The following is a 17,594-nucleotide window of genomic DNA, read 5'->3' on the forward strand; positions in this document are numbered from 1 at the left end:
TGATAGTGATCTATGATGATTCTGGTGATTGGGATGATAATGAGGTATCGCAGTGTGATGATCGGACGGTGGTGATGTTGTATTCTCTCCGGTCAGAGCCGGACACTAGAATAGAAAGGATGAGGAGCCGTGGCCCGCACTCCCCTCCATTGACTGTCCGCACTGTGTAGAATCCCCCCGAGTAGTGCTGTCCGGGTGTTCCCCTGAGGAGCCGGGCAGAGAGTCCCGCACATCGCTCCTCAGTAGGCTCTGTCTCCCTGCACTGTAGTGTATGGGGAATGCGCCGCCTGCACGTGGAGGTGTGCCAGTGTCCTTCCGCTGCTGCTGGCGGAGGGATCTGCAGTGGAGGGGGAGGGGGGCTACACCCGGGCGCTGCCCTATTTCCTTGGCTTCTCCCGGCTGGCGGAGCTCAGATTATCTCCGGCCGTGACGGAGCCGCTTCATCCCTCACACCGGCTACCCTCTTCCCTACCCCGGCATCACCGGTATACCTCTCGGTCACCCCTCTCGGTGCCCCCCCTCCCCACTGAAGATGTCCGGCTGGCAGGATTACGTGGATATGCTGATGGCCGATGGCAGCTGCCAGGAGGCCGCCATTGTCGGATACGTGGACGCCAAATACGTCTGGGCAACCACCCCCGGGGGCTTCTTCCAGACGCTGACGGTAAGTGCGGAGTGTGTGGGGTACACCTGCCGGGAGCGGGCAATCATCATAATGAGGGATAACGGGCGCCATTCCTCCCCCTCCCCCCGCGGACTGCCTCCCTCATCATGCGGCTCTTCTCCCTCTATGTATCCTCTGCTCATCCCCGGATCCGCTATGTCAGGCACACTGGCCGGACCGGTCTTTCCAGTCATCAGGCCGCCGGGCGCACATTGCGTTCACTGGAGAGCGCTTTGCGTAGCCCCCGGTCACTGTCATTAGGAGATTTACGTATTTGACGTAAGCGGCTTTCATGAATCCCGCCCCCGCCGCTGACACCATGTTCTTCTGCAAGATGGCGTGCTCCCATTGATTTTTATCCTTCACGAGGAGGCCTCAGAGGATGCGGGGACACCCCCACCTTGTGTGACACCCTCACAGAGCACCATGTTCACCATTCTGCTCTCATTTCATTGTGTCCTGTCAGGGGGGGCGTTCTGGAAGGCGTAGAGCCAGGACCTGTGTGGTGGGCAGGGGGCTGCACTTTGTCTCTCCGGTCATTTCATTTTATATGGCTGTCATTTAATACTATCCAGGGAATTGGACGTATTCAATGTCTACGCCAGCCATTCTTGACATCCCAGCATGGAAGAACCCTCTAAATAACTTTCCTGTCTCAGGGAACCCCTGCTAAGGATGAGTAGATCTACAACTCCTGACACATTCGTGTGATAGTCATTGGGAAGAGTGCTCCTCACACGTGTGATGGTCATTGGGAAGAGTGCTCCTCACACGTGTGATGGTCATTGGGAAGAGTGCTCCTCACACGTGTGATGGTCAATGGGAAGAGTGCTCCTCACATGTGTGATGGTCAATGGGAAGAGTGCTCCTCACACGTGTGATGGTCAATGGGAAGAGTGCTCCTCACACGTGTGATGGTCAATGGGAAGAGTGCTCCTCACACGTGTGATGGTCATTGGGAAGAGTGCTCCTCACACGTGTGATGGTCATTGGGAAGAGTGCTCCTCACACGTGTGATGGTCATTGGGAAGAGTGCTCCTCACACGTGTGATGGTCATTGGGAAGAGTGCTCCTCACACGTGTGATGGTCATTGGGAAGAGTGCTCCTCACACGTGTGATGGTCATTGGGAAGAGTGCTCCTCACACGTGTGATGGTCATTGGGAAGAGTGCTCCTCACACGTGTGATGGTCATTGGGAAGAGTGCTCCTCACACGTGTGATGGTCATTGGGAAGAGTGCTCCTCACACGTGTGATGGTCAATGGGAAGAGTGCTCCTCACACGTGTGATGGTCAATGGGAAGAGTGCTCCTCACACGTGTGATGGTCAATGGGAAGAGTGCTCCTCACACGTGTGATGGTCAATGGGAAGAGTGCTCCTCACACGTGTGATGGTCAATGGGAAGAGTGCTCCTCACACGTGTGATGGTCAATGGGAAGAGTGCTCCTCACACGTGTGATGGTCAATGGGAAGAGTGCTCCTCACACGTGTGATGGTCAATGGGAAGAGTGCTCCTCACACGTGTGATGGTCAATGGGAAGAGTGCTCCTCACACGTGTGATGGTCAATGGGAAGAGTGCTCCTCACACGTGTGATGGTCAATGGGAAGAGTGCTCCTCACACGTGTGATGGTCAATGGGAAGAGTGCTCCTCACACGTGTGTTCATTGAGAAGAACCACATCCTTACAGATAGATAAAAACCTCATTGTCAGTGATTTCTTATCGGAGAGGAAGAAATTGCTCAAGGAACCCCTAGCAACCTCTGGAGGAAACTTAGGCTTCCATGGAACCCTTGTTGAGAAACCCTGGTCTACACCAATGGGGGTTCCTCCAGAGGTTGTTGGGGTTCCTGGAGCTGTGGCTGATTGACCTTCTTTCTGATGTTGTCTGCATAGTTCCAGGGCTGCCACCTCATTCCTTTAGGCTGGGTTCACACTAGAACACGCAATGTCTCACAGCAGGAGTCCGGTGCATTGCCATTCACTGTTTCAGGTCTGATTTCAGCCCAAATGTTTGGCTGAAATGGACCAAAACACACACAGGACTCCTGTGCAGTTTTCAACTGAGCTGCTCCAGAGATGTCAACCGGTTCCATACAGAGCCGGTCACAATCTCCTGCTATGCGAATTGGATGTGGAGATAAACTGCATCCGATTCGCAATAGTGTGAACCCAGCCTCAAACCCAAACACATATCAATTACACAGGTTCTGTGGCTAAATAAGATAGTAATTAAATTCACTTGGGGCCTTATCTGTATTAAATTAGCCTAAGAACCTGTGTAATTCATATGTGTTCAGGTTTAAGCCCTCATTTACATTGAAGGCAGTTTGACATCGATTTCAATCCTGCATTTCAGTGGGAGTTCAGGGGCAATGTTAAAAACATTGGTGCAGGTTCATGCACTGATGTCTGTTGAAATTGAACCCGAAGTCATCAAAAGTAGTGTAGGAACTACTTTTGGAAATCGACATTGCACTGTTTCAGACGGTGCCCTTGTCAGCAATAGGCTCCAATTTGGCATGAGATTTGACATGTCAAATCGGCTCGATGTGAACGGGGCTAAAAGGGATGAGGTGGCAACCCTAGGGCCAACACCACTTGAAAGAGTCAGCGATGTGACACGGATCATCTTTTTAGTGGTCTGTGAGCATTGCATTCTTCCATCTACATCAATCATAAGCGGCATTTTCCCTCCTTACTCCCCCATGAATTATTTTTATAAGTTTAGGTTTCCACATAGGCAGATCATGAGACGTGTAATTCACACACATTTTGTACTTGCAACCAACACACAATACTCTTTCAACATGAAGAGAAAACTAATACTCCTGTGCTTTAGAAGTTGCTTTACAGTTGGTGGAAAAAATGCTTGTCACCACTGGTTTATCCACCACCTTGGCTGTGTTGCCACTCACAACAGGTCAGGGAAACTCAAAAAGAACTCTAAGACGAAAAGTGGCAATTGGCACAATGGAGTATACTTATGGTAAATATGTAGAAGTCCAGACCAACTGGCTTGTCCAAAATGGCGCTGTGCAACACACTGACAATGTTTTACTGGAATAATGTACAGCCCCCTTTGGGACATGCCAATTGATCTGGACTTCTGCATATTTACCATAAGTATATGAGACACAGTGCTTCAATGCTTGAGGGTTCAGTGCCGAATACTTGTGTATTTTTTTCTACAGACTATATATATATGTATGTATGTATGATGCATGATCCTGATGTTATGTCATTATAAGTGATTTGTTCTCACGTGTGCACTCGTATGACTTGATTTCATCAGCCTGCCCATTGAAGGGAGGGGCCCAAATTAGAGGTCACATGGGACTTTTGGATCATATTTGCCATACCTGCACTCCAAATTTAGCTCTGAGGAAAAGGGGATCCCCTGAAATGCGTCAGTTTAAATTTAAAACTCCACGACTGACAATGGCCAGCAGACTGTGCTGGGTAGAGCATCTGGTGGACTTTACATACATCTTGGTAGATACATTCATTTTATGAGAGTATAATGCATACTTTTTTTTTTATTATTATAAATTGTCGCAAAGGTAATGCGCAAGGCTGGTGCGCCTTCTGTTTTTTTTTTTTTTTTTTTTTTTTAGTTTAGAGTTACACACCAATCTTTACCAGATGCACTGAGGTACCATTAGTTCTTAATGCCACCCCAAACATGTGAAAAAACAAAGTTTTTGGGTGCACAACCCTTCATGGTGCCTCAGCACCAATGAATTCAAATGAATGGGCAGCTGTGCCTGTTAAAATGCACCCACACAGAGATGTAAACATGAGAACTTGGCCTTAGGGGTTCTCCTAGACATGACAATTATTTCAAGGGTTCCTCTGGAGGTACAAATGTTTAGACAGGCTAATTTATACCTCCAGAGGTTTCAGTTGCTTTTTAATAGAGTGATGATTAGTTAAAGGGTTATTTCACCTCAGTAGTGAATTTTGCAGTCCAGTCAAGGTTCCCCAGTAGGGTACAAATCATTGTACAGTGTAGAGAAATTGTATGTACGGTGCACTCTCCCTTGCCTACAAATCCACACATTTGTCCACACTGCACCATTACAACCCTGTTGGCCAACTGCAGTGTCTGCAAAGCAATAAAAGAAGCATTCTGAGTGATTAGCACCATCCTGCCTATACACTAGGATGAATGATTTGTTCGCACACCTCTATCATCACAGGAGCAAGAGTGGAGCTGCTGTATTGCTCACCCGCACATGCAAAGTCTGCCCGTCCTTGTCCACATAACTGGACATGAGCAGTGTGATCTCCCTCATCCACAAATCTGTACATGTACAGTTTGCTCTGATGTGTCCACAAATCTGCACATGTGCAGTGTGCTGTCCCTTATCCATGGATCTGCACATATACAGTGTGCTCCCCCTTGTCCACCAGTCTGAACATGCGCAGTGCATTCTCCCTCGTCCACAAATCTGTACATAGGCAGCACACTCTCCATCATCCACAAATTTGCATATGTGCAGTGTGCTGTCCCTTATTCACGGATGTGCACATATACAATGTGCTCCCCCTTGTCCACCAGTCTGGATATGTGTAGTGCATTCTCTCTTCTCCACAAAACTGTACATGCGCAGCACGCTCTCCCTCATCCACAAATATGCAAAGTGCTCGCCCTCATTCACAAATCTACACATGTGCAGTGCACTCTCCCTTCTTCACAAATCTGTATATGTACAGTGCACTCTCCCTTGCCTACAAATCCACACATTTGTCCACACTGCACCATAACTTCTAACCTACTAGAAACCCTTGACTGCACTGCAAAATTTGCTATGAAGTTGAACCTTGTATTGGAGGTTCCTATGGGATGAAAGAAACTTAAAGTAGTTCTAAAGGCCAAGGGTTTTTTTTTTCACCTTAATGCATTCCTTGCTTTGATGCACACCCCACTAATGGTTCCCTCCTGAAACACTTATCTGAGCCTGTCAGTGATCCAGTACAGTGCCCAGCTGCAGCTCTTCTCTCTTCACTTTCTACTCTCACAGGAGACTCGGGCAGCAGCGGGAGCCATTGATTCCTGCTGCTGTCAGTCACATCCTGCGGGGAGGGAGCAGGAGAATGCTGTTGGGGTCTCCAGAAGAAGAGTTAATGCACAGAGCAGGTAAGTATGATTTTTTTTATTTTCAATAAATGGAAAAAAAATAGGCTTACAATCACAGTTGTAACATTACTTTTTTTCCTTCTTAAAATAATGAACATGGTGTCTGGGGTCCCCTGATTGTGCTCCAGACTCCTCCTCCTCCATGTCTTCCCCATAACAAGCGCTTGCTATGGGGGCAGACATGGTTCAACCCTGAGCCAGGCTGTGTGCGTCTATTGAGGCACAGTGTGGCTCGGCCCCTACCTCCACTCTTTGCTCACAGGATTTGATTGTCATGAGCCAATGGTTCCCACTCCTACCTCCATGTCCTGTGAAGAGAGCAAGTGCAGTGATGCTGCTCTCGGGCACAGTGCTGTATCGAGATCAGGCTCAGGTAAGTACTTAAAATGTTACTAAACCCACAACAGTAAAATCAGTCTGTATATGCAGAATAGCATGTTTGTTATACTCACTGTGGAACTTAAGGGGTTAATCCTCAGCATTGTGTAAAAAGGCTGTTTTATCCTGTATGCACAGATTCTTCCCTCCTGCACTGCCTAGCTGGGGAAGGCCAGCTAACACAGGCAGGGTAGCCGACCTGCACATGCTCAGTTGTGTCGTTTATTCTGGAGAGAACATTTCCTTGTTCTCAGAGCTATCCAGGTCACATGATATTGACATCACACATGTGGGTGTGTATACAGGCTATACTGGAACTATCTCCTACCTGAACACACAGCTCTGGACAAACTCAGCAGGATATCATGTAACTGCAGTATACAGATCAGCCAAAAAGGTATATAGTGGCAGTATTTTAATGTAAAAAGATTTATAAGCTTTGGGAAATGTGGGTGGGCAGATGAACTCTTTTCATATTACTGGGTTTAGTAACACTTTAAGGGGAAGCTTTGGTAGGTAGCTAAAATTGAAATGTTTTTTTACTTCACTGTAAAGAATGCATGAAGTTAAAAACCGTTTACTTTTAGATCCCTCTCAACATCAATTTGTGCCATAGATGGCTGGTGCTGTCATACCTTCACTGCTAAAGGTCCTTCAGGCCTTCTGAAAGCTCATATTACACTGCTGTAGCTGACACACATTTTTTTCTGCAGCCAAGTGAAAGTAAACCTTAGATTAATCAAAGTAGAAAACATTTTTACATGATCTGAAATGTGTAGGTGCATTTTTTATGTAAGGGAGGGGGGACAATTTTACATCTGTAAACCTGCGAAGTGACTTGTGTATCAGTTGTTGGAAGAGTCAGTCTTTGCTATGACCGTGCTGCACCAAGGTATTTCAGTACATTTTCGGTAAAAGGGACGATCTTTTAAAAGTATTACTAAATCCACAAATGTAAAAAGCCACCTTTGCATGTATGGTTCTGGCTGGCTCCTACGTGTTCATTTAAAGAAAGATAACTGGGCAGCAAGCAATGTCCTGGCTTCCCCCTCCTTCCCACACTGCCCCTTCTGAACAGTGTATGTGAGCTACACAGAGTGCATGCTTTTCTACCCAGGGTGCAAGTTTGAGGAAGCAGCATTCTGAAGTGTATTCAGAGGTTGGGATTCTCAAACTTAAGCTGGCCATACACTATGCAATTAGATTGTAGATTATTCATAGAATCTTGTAGACAATCCGTTCAGTTTGTATCTGATCAAGAGGCCCATGCACTACATAGTTGATGGTAGATCTAAAAGAGATTGTACAATCAGATTGTATGGTGCATTGCCAACTTTAGTGTGTTACTACAAAAGTAAAATCAGACTTTGTTATGCAGTAAAGAATGCTTATTATACTCACTGTGGAATCTAAGGGGTTTATACTGCATTGTGTAAAAAGGCTGCTTGATCCTGTCTTCTCTGTTCCTCCCCCTTTACCACAGTCCCCAATCTATTTCCTGGTAGTACCGAGCCCTGGTGGCACCCTGCACATGCTCAGTTTGGTGTGTATTGCTAGAAAGTGTTTTTTTTTTTGGGAAGGTGCATGTTATCAGCATGGGGCCAATCAGCACTGTCCAGACAGAGGGTCAGGTATCATGCAGCCTCGTAGGTCAATCAGGGGAGAACGAAAACTTCTTAACCAGTGTTCGGCTGGACAGTGATAGAAGTCACAAGGCTACTATATACTGCTGATGAAAAAAGTTCTTTAGCAGTTTATATTTACTAAAATAATTGCATTTCCATGTTCTGTGTATTGTGGGAGACCAGATATAGTGAATGCAGGGTCCTGGGTTTAGTAAAACTTTAAAGATCCCAGGTCATTTTATGTTTTAGCAATGGGCTCAATTCACTGACATATGTTAATTTTTGTGTAAAGCTTGGTGAACTAAGCCAAATAGGTCTAATTTTTACATTCCGTTGTCTATTTTTATTTTTCCTGCCATATCTATAACTATATCAGCATTTTAAAGCATAGCTATGGCCATATTAATTTCCCCACAGTATTTAGATTATGTTTAGCCTACTCCGGTTATTCTGAATGATATTGAAGTTTGTAAACTTTGAAGATCCATTTACTTTTTGGAATTCTGTGACAAGTATTCACTATGCCCTGTGAGTAGGCAATAGTGTGTCACATTCACAGAGCCTGCCTTCTGAACTACAGAGGTGCTGAGAGGAGGAGTTTTAGGAGGTGGAGTCAGTACAGGAATGATTACTTGCAAGGTACCATGGGATATGTAGTCCTTTAGAATGTGAAAGTAAACCACAGAAGAGAAGCTGCAAAGCATGCAGGGAATCCAGAGAATTGTGGATGGCCAGCAGTCAGGCAGCACAACAGGAATTTGTATAGACTCTACTTATATGCTTGCTAGTATTTTAGAATGTGTGGGGTTTCATTTATAGGGTTCTGGATGCTACTACCTAGTGTTTTTCCCTGATCGCAAAGTATTGCATCATTTTTTTGTTGTTGTCCAAAATGGCCTTGTAGGATTCTTCTGGACAGTACTTGGTTTCATGCATGACACTCTTATGTTTCAGTTCAGTTGCACACAGAAGTAAATCAGGTTAAAGGATGAATTGATGGTAAAATTGCAGTTAGGCCTCTTTCAGCTGTGTGCTGTCACACATACGGTTTGTTTTCAGAGGCAGTGGTCCCTTGGCATGTGGAAGTGGATGCACGTCCCTGAACGCACACTGTTCAGAGCCACTTGCTCAGACCCCTGTCAGATTTTGACGCGTGGCTGTGTCCGTGCAGCTGCTGCATCTGCATCCACTTCCATAGACTGCCTTCACTCAGCTCTGGGTGGATGCATATGTGAAAACAAATGCCTGTCTGAATTAGCTCTTAGTAAAAAAAAAAAAAAGGTGTAATACAAGGATAAAATGGAGCATTTTTTATACTGCTACTTATGCTAATGATTTGTAATGGACACATACACTAGTAATTGCTTTTTTGAACTGACTGAGCCGGCTTCATTGTAGGATTGCCACAAACATCACCTTGACAAGGTTTTGTGGTCCTCCCTAACAGATGAAGCACATGCATAGAGAAACATTTGCTGGGCCTGGCGTGTTGATTATGGAATAAGCGGGCCTGGAATGACTGTGCGGTTATTTAGGAGGCCTACGCTTTCTTCCCCCAAGCCATAGGCACTGGTTGATCTCACCGAAGCTCAGTACTTTTACCTAACAATGCAGAGACAGTTGAGTGCAGTATGCTGCAGTCTTTTGTCTTGCAGTAATTATTTCAATCTACACATGGCTTTCATTGAGCAGCCGCTTGTCTCTGGAACACTGCCATAAGACACGAGTGGCATTTCATTGGTTAAATGTTAGGAATCTCAGCCCTTCTGAAATTCTGTCACGTGTTGGAGTGTGGCTTTGTGAGGCTTTGTTTCTTTTTTTTTTTTTGTGCTAAGGATACTTCTAAAGAACAAATTCTTGTATTATCAATGGGACATTAATATAACAAATATAAAATTGCTGCCTACGTATAAGCTTACCCCCCCTCCTGCTCAGTGGACTTAAATATCGTTATATTCCTGAATGTAAAAAATATTTCCACTCAGTAGAAGCTGATTTTTGAGGTGGGATGAGTGCAGTTCTCCACACGTTTTTCAGATTACATTCGGCTTTGTTAGGAGGCATAGGGGGCATATCTATAATTGTACATTAATGGCATACTTTACCTTTTCTAAATACATAATAAATGCACCCACATTAATGAAATTTTTTTTTAATTTAATAATTTTGTTTTTACACTAACACCTGCAAAGTGTCACAGCCATGATCAGTGCATCCCTAGTGCAATGCACAGCTTCCTGTCCTACCTCTAGGCTATACTTCCAGTCCTACCTCTGTACCAATGGTTATGGGGCAGGAGGAAGAATAGAAGTGCTGGGGCTGCAACTGTGTGGGGCTCTGTCTGTACAGCTAAGTTCAAATGGGGGAAAAAAAGGCCACTCTGGGTGAAGAAATCTGTGTTTCAGGTTAAGAAGGGGGTGTCCTAGGGGATTTGACCATGTTTCATGATGCAACCTGAATATTTGTAAGGCCCCTTTCACATGGGACGGATCAGTAATGATCCGTCCTGTGATGATCTGCTTGCTCAGCGGGGATCGCTCCGTTGTCCCCGCTGAGCCGGCGGATAACACTGTGCAGGGACCGCCCTGTCAGCTCTCCGCTCTCCTCTATGGGGAATCGGATGAACACGAACCGTCTGATCCGCTCTGCAGATGGATAGAAAAATAGGATTTTCCTCCGTCTGCAGAATCGGACAATCGCGGAGGCGGACGATAGCGGGTGTCTGTGGATGTTCACCCGCTGACACCCGCTATCCCATAGGAATGCATGTATGTCCGTATTTCATCCGCAAACGGATGGATTAAATACGGACATAATGTCCGCATGTGTGAAAGGGGCCTTACTGTCATAGTACTGACCCATATATACTCTTACTGTCATAGTACTGACCCATATATACTCTTCGTACTGACCCATATATACTCTTACTGTCATAGTACTGACCCGTATATACTCTTACTGTCATAGTACTGACCCATATATACTCTTAGTATTGACTCATATATGCTCTTGCTCACATAGTACTGACACATATGCTCTCTTGCTCACATAGTACTGACCCATATGCTTTCTCTTTCTCATAGTACTGACCCATATGCTCTCTCTCTCTCTCTCTCTCTCTCTCCTGACCCATATGCTCTCTTGCTCACATAGTACTGACCCATATGCTCTCTTGCTCACATAGTACTGACCCATATGCTCTCTTTCTCATAGTACTGACCCATATGCTCTCTCTCTCTCTCTCCTGACCCATATGCTCTCTTGCTCACATAGTACTGACCCATATGCTCTCTCTTTCTCATAGTACTGACCTATATGCTCTCTCTCTCTCTCTCTCTCTCTCTCTCCTGACCCATATGCTCTCTTGCTCACATAGTACTGACCCATATGCTCTCTCTTTCTCATAGTACTGACCCATATGCTCTCTCTCGTTCTCTCTCTCTCTCTCTCCTGACCCATATGCTCTCTTGCTCACATAGTACTGACCCATATGCTCTCTTGCTCACATAGTACTGACCCATATGCTCTCTCTTTCTCATAGTACTGACCCATATGCTCTCTCTTTCTCATAGTACTGACCCATATGCTCTCTCTTTCTCATAGTACTGACCCATATGCTCTCTCTCTCTCTCTCCTGACCCATATGCTCTCTTGCTCACATAGTACTGACCCATATGCTCTCTTTCTCATAGTACTGACCTATATGCTCTCTCTCTCTCTCTCCTGACCCATATGCTCTCTTGCTCACATAGTACTGACCCATATGCTCTCTCTTTCTCATAGTACTGACCCATATGCTCTCTCTCTCTCTCTTTCTCTCCTGACCCATATGCTCTCTTGCTCACATAGTACTGACCCATATGTTCTCTCTCTCTCTTAGTACTGACCCATATGCTCTCTCGCACTCTCTCTCTCTCTCTCCCCATATGCATTCTCTCTCGTACAACAGAAACCCAAGGAGACCTGAGTAAAAAAATTGCAAGTCTTCTGTAACACTGTATTAACGATTTTGTTCTGCATAAGTCACATCCACTTTTGGGTATTTAGTGACTGATTGTGGAAATCTTGTGTCTACTGTCTAGTGGAGGCTCCTAGAGTTGCAGCCAACAATACCCTAAAATGCTCAAATGCATTTCTGTCATGATGGCCACCTGCCAACTGGGATTTGTCCATCCCTAATTTGGTGTATATGTGTTTGTCTGAACCTGGAATCTTTTAAGTTATTTTTTTTTTCTTCCTTTGTAATAAAATAATAATTTTAATAAACGTGGTATGTTTTGCTATAAATGTACTGTTGATAATACAAGTTTTTGTTCTTTGGATATGATTTGAGATGTGGTGTCTAGAAAATTTACCAGTCCAATAGAGTTATTGTAACACTGCCAAATATACAGTATTTCTTTTAAGCATGTGATTCCTGGACTGGTACATATTTGGTTTCATATTTAAAATAGCTGACTTAACAGTTGAACTCCTTGCCAAACAAATATCCAGGGAATACGTCCTACAGACTCTAGGTTTTGCTGTATTTGTGTTTGGCATTTTACTGGTGTAATGAGGACCATATTTATTTTTTAACTGTATGCTTGCAAGTTGAAAAGCTGATTCTTTCATGAACGATGGGGACTAATTAAAGGTTTAGGGGCCTACAGTCTTCTATTTGAACTGATTTGGTTTACTACAGCAATAATGGCCCGTTGGTTCTTAGGTATTCACACAATATACAGTATATAAAATGGTACCTGTGTTCTGTGTCCTTTTGAAAGGGTTCTTGAAAAGTTTGTACACAGATCTGTCCTTACAAATAGAAGACTTTTTATTACAGTGCTTGGAGTTTTGTCTCACTAGAAACTATTTTTGGTATGACAGGCAATTCTTCATCCAGATTATGAGTGTTGCCACAGGGGCCAGATTTGCTCCCAGTGCGGCAAATTTATTCATAACCCTTTGGGAGGAGGAGAGTGTCTTTCAGGACTGCCCCAGTCAATTAATGTGCTACAAACGGTACATAGACGATCTCATTATGATTTGGGATGGGGGCATGTGTAGTCTTGAAGCCCTTATGTCAAAGTTAAATAACAACAACAAAAAGATTTCCCTCGTAGAACATCAACACTCAGCATATGGTGTTCCTTGACCTGGAAATCTAGAAGGAAGGAGTCCAATTCAGGACACAAATCTTTTTGAAACCAACTGATCGAACTGGGTATATCCCTCCCGATAGTTGCCATCATAAGGCATGCTTATGTAATATTCTGAGGGGTCAGTTTATTCGCCTGAGGCGAAACTGCTCCCCTGAAGTTTATTTTATGGCCCAATCCCATGTTTTAGCCCAAAGATTTCAACAGAAGGGTTATCAAAGAGATTGGATTGAAAACAAGGTTGGTAGGATGGGGACCTTGATGGGAATATTTTGGTGTCTGATTCTGCTAATAAAGTAATAGAGCATGGGTCTTCAAACTATGGCCCTCCAGTTGTTCAGGAACTACAATTCCCACCATGCCTAGTCATATCTGTAAATGTCAGAGTTTTACAATGCCTCATGGGATGTGTAGTTTCACAACAGCTGGAGGGCCATAGTTTGAGGATCCCTGTAATAGAGTAACTAAACATGAATATAAATTTGTTTTAGATTATAAAATCCAATATAAACAGTTTGAAAAAATTGTTACTAAACATTGGAAAGTATTAAAGTATAGGGTTTTGGGAACAGTTCTCCCTCCCCGTCCCCAATTACTTTATAAGCGAGCCTCTACTTTGAGACCTTATTGCTCCTGGGGTCATGGATCCACCCTTGTTTAAAGAGAATAGGATCTGGCTGTTATGCTTGTGGATGTTGTCCAGCATGTAAACAGTGTAGGACCAATGTGAAAAAGCAGAAGGATTTCACATCTACTTCCACTAACAAAAAGTATCAGATAAAGAATCTGATTACGTGCAGCACGCAGGGGGTAGTCCATATGTTGGAGTGCACTTGTGGACTCCAGTTTATAGGCAGAACATCTAGACCCCTGAATGTTCATATAGGGGAGCACGTCCATATTAAGAAGGGTTTGAGGACCCATAGGGGTTGATTTACTAAATCTGGAGAGTGCACACTCCAGTTTTTGTAAATCAACAACATAGTGTCTCTAAACACTTTAGGTTGTGCAATGATAGGGACCCCAGAGGTCTGAAGTTTTGGGGTATAGAAAAGGTGGGTTAATAGACAATGGGGGGGGGGACTATATTCGTCATCTTAGCCAAAGAGAGTCTTTTTGGATTTTTGAAGCAAACATTTTAACGCCTGAAGGATTAAGTGTAGATTTTGATTTAAATTGCTTTATTTCTTATAGATGATTCTTTTATGTATTCTTTTTTTATATATTTGTAATTTATATGTTGGTAATTCTTTCTGTAAAGGATGGCAGCGGGTGCACAATTCATTGTTCATAGGGATTTAAAGCGTATATGCGGGTTAATATTTTGATAAACCCTCTAGGGGTCAGTGTTGTACCCATTTTTATATAGTTTTACAATTCTATTTACTGTGGTCCTTATTTGTGTACCGATCCTTAAAGCGGGAGTCCACCGGGACTCCGCGTTTTTTTTTTTTTTTTTAAAAGCCAGCAGCTACAAATACTGCAGCTGCTGACTTTTAAATAGTGACACTTACCTGTCCAGCGCGCCCGCGATGTCGGCACCCGAAGCCGATCGCTCGCTCGGATGCCGGGTCCCGCCGCCATCTTGGGTATGGGAATCAGGAAATGGAGCCTTTCGGCTTCATTTCCCGGTTCCCTACTGCGCATGCGCGAGCCGCGCGGCGCAATCCGGACGGTCCCCGCTGCCTCTGGGAGCTGTGTGTTTCCTAGCAGGCAGCGGGGCACTTGCTGAAGGGGGCGGGCGCTTGCGGAACGGGGGCGTAACCTACGCTCGTTCCGCAGAGAGCTAGCCCGGAAGTGGGTGCAGTTACCTGGATTATCCAGGTAACTGCACCCCCCTCCCCCCTGAAAGGTGCCGATTGTGGCGCCGGAGGGGGGGGGGGTTCTGATGAGCGGAGGTCCATTTTAGGGTGGACCTCCGCTTTAAAGGATTTGTATGGGGCACAGTAATGGCTCACTGTGGTATTCTGTATTTTAGGATTATTTGATATAGTGATAGAAGAAGGTGCTGATAAGTGTCTGTTTCGGTTTATATATGTTTTTCCTTTCTGGGCAACTGGACCGCTTGTCTCAGATCTCTCATGCTCTTTAGTAAGAGGCTTTCTTGTCTGTCCGATGCTTGTAGCGCTGACAGGCTTTTAGCTATAATTAGTCCGGAGCTGCAGTATTTGCTGCTTGCTTCCGACGTCTGTTAAGGCAACAGAGTGTATTTATGTGATGTTGGGTGATGCTGTAGCTCCACCCCACTGAGGAAGTTCTGATGAACGTAATGCGTATGGGGGAGGAGCTACGTTCAGTTGACGTCACCCGCTGCCATCCTAATTCCATACACAGCAAGCTGTTATTTTGCGAGTAGGAATTTTTCATTTAATAAACCTTTGGATTTTGATACGGAAAGCACTTAGATTTCTTTTATATTATATGGTCCTGGTTTTGTACTCTGGTGTATCGTATTGGAACCACCAGTTATCTCCTATAATTTACCCTTGTGAGGGATCTACGCTTGTTCTGCCTGTTAGTTCAGGGGTCCATGAGGTGAGCGAAGTGGTAATTTTGGAGGTTGGGAGATTGTTACTTCAGAATTGTACTCCCAGATTCTTTTCCAAACATGTGGAAAATTCCTGTTCACCTCTTCTGGGATTTGTGGTTCATCTGTTCTTAACTGGGACTTTGATTTTATCTTTTATTGATATATTGCGCTGCACTCCTTTTTTTTATATATACATTTATGGATTTATTTGAAGATGTATTAGTGTTCAGCTTGCATGTCATTTTTTGTTTTATTGCACTGATTGCATCTTTATATTATTGTACACAGAGATCAACACAATTTTTCGCTTTCCCTCTTTCCTTCCCTTTTTTCTCCTTTTTCTTTTCCCCTCTTCCCTTGTTTCCCTCCCTGCTGAGTGCCCCCATAGCAAGCCATTTTCTATGGGGGCACTCGTGTGCTCACTCCCAAGCCCTGCGCTGTGTGTCCAAAGGAGAAAACAGAGCGGGGCTCCACCCCCCCCCCCCCGCTCCCTTGTCACTGACTCATGCTGCTGTATCTGAGCCAAAGAGGGCCGAGTGAGCCTCGGCTCCTGAACGTTGCTGATCAAGATTGGGCTCAGGTATGTATTTAGGAGGGGCGTTGGCATTGTACTTTAAAGTATACACATCTGGTGTTTAACTTTTTGATGTTTTACATTTTTTATTTGTTAAAGAACTGCATTCTACTTACATAATTTGTAATAAAAACATCTTTGCCATTCTGAAGCTTCCCTCCAACCACTTTGCAAATTATTTTATATATACTGTGATTCTGTACTTTCCAAATATGCTGCAGATATCTCCCTTCACTAAGTCTGGCTGCAGCCATTTTAACTGGGAAGCTGAAGCAGCTGCCTTTTCACTTCCTGGATTTACACAGAGACACACCTCCACCTCTGCAGCTCTTTTTGGCCCACTTATGACTCATCCCCCTCCCTTCCTGCCAAACTCTCACGAGAGAGAGCTGTGTATGATGTCATAAGCCTAGGCTTTTTACCAGACAAGAAGGAGGATGTGGGCTGTATTGGCTATTTACTGGCAGAAAAAAAATATTTTACTATCCAAAGTTAAAATAACAAGGGCAGAAGATTTAATAGATAGAAAAATGAAAAAATGACTGAAGTTCCGCTTTAAACAGTGGATGCTCTGGTGGCTCCATGGGATCAGCACATGCTGATCTATACCTTTCCTGCCTTTAAACTTCCTCCTTCTGTTTATCAGGATTGAGATAAACTTCCAAATCACAAGGACCTTTTGTTATTGCTGGCTTTAACCACATGGCTATTGTAGATCAGGTGTTGCTTTGATTGCTGACGCTGCGTTTCAATTATGCTACTAGTTACTTCTTGTAAGGTTTATTGTCAGACATGGAAGGCATTGTTCACTTTGTGTGAGTGTTGGGGCTTCCACCCTAGAAGCTTTTCCATGAGATTAATCCTTCCCTTTCTACAGCCAAGCCTAGACCAGTGTTTGGCTATCAAGTGTTAGGTTTCTTTCCTGTCTATCTTGCTTTGGAGACCATTTGTATCTTACTCCTTGATTTAAAGTGGTTGTAAACCCTTAAAACCAACTTTGACCTACAGGTAAGCCTAGATTAAGGCTTACCTGTAGGTCCAAGAAATATCTCCTAAACCTACACGGTTTAGGAGATATTTGGCGAAAGACAGGCACCGCTGTCTACGGCGCATGCACCGTAGACAGCAGGCGCACTGAGCGCGGCGCGGTCAACTGCGATGTGCCGCGAGTGGCGGCTCCCGTGCGCATGCACGGGAGTGACGTCATTGCGGCTTTGCCGAATGACAGCGGCGGAGCAGCGAGACCCACCGAGAAGATGGATGTGCAGGACTACAGGGGACAGCGGTGATATCGCTGGCTCCTGTCAGGTAAGTGACACATAATGGACTACTATGCAATACATAGTAGTCCATTATGCTTTACCTTTGCAGGGAATGAAAGAGGAAGTAAACTCATCAGGGTTTACTTCCTCTTTAAATCCTCATGGTAAAATCTGATATGTAGCGGCATATTGCAAGATGTGCGATGTTTGTTCTGGGCTTCTTGGTGAGTTACCATTTGTTTGTATTCTGCCTTGGAGTTTTTTTCCTCAGCTCTAG

At 44.5% G+C, this 17,594-nt stretch overlaps 1 protein-coding gene across 1 annotated transcript in view; it reads left to right on the top strand.

Moving 5' to 3' along the window:
* Nucleotides 1-341: 341 nt before the first annotated feature.
* The window catches only part of PFN2 (profilin 2), a 97,416-nt gene continuing 80,163 nt past the window's right edge, over nt 342-17,594 (top strand). Inside the window, exon 1 of the mRNA XM_077488187.1 lies at nt 342-664. Within this exon, the coding sequence (XP_077344313.1) occupies nt 533-664 (132 nt within the window). The 5' untranslated portion in view covers nt 342-532. The remainder of the gene's footprint in view (nt 665-17,594) is intronic.

This window comes from Lithobates pipiens, unplaced genomic scaffold (genome assembly GCF_037356315.1).
Source record: "Lithobates pipiens isolate NorthernLeopardFrog02 unplaced genomic scaffold, aLitPip1_a1.2 Scaffold_18, whole genome shotgun sequence".
Lineage (NCBI taxonomy): Eukaryota > Metazoa > Chordata > Amphibia > Anura > Ranidae > Lithobates > Lithobates pipiens.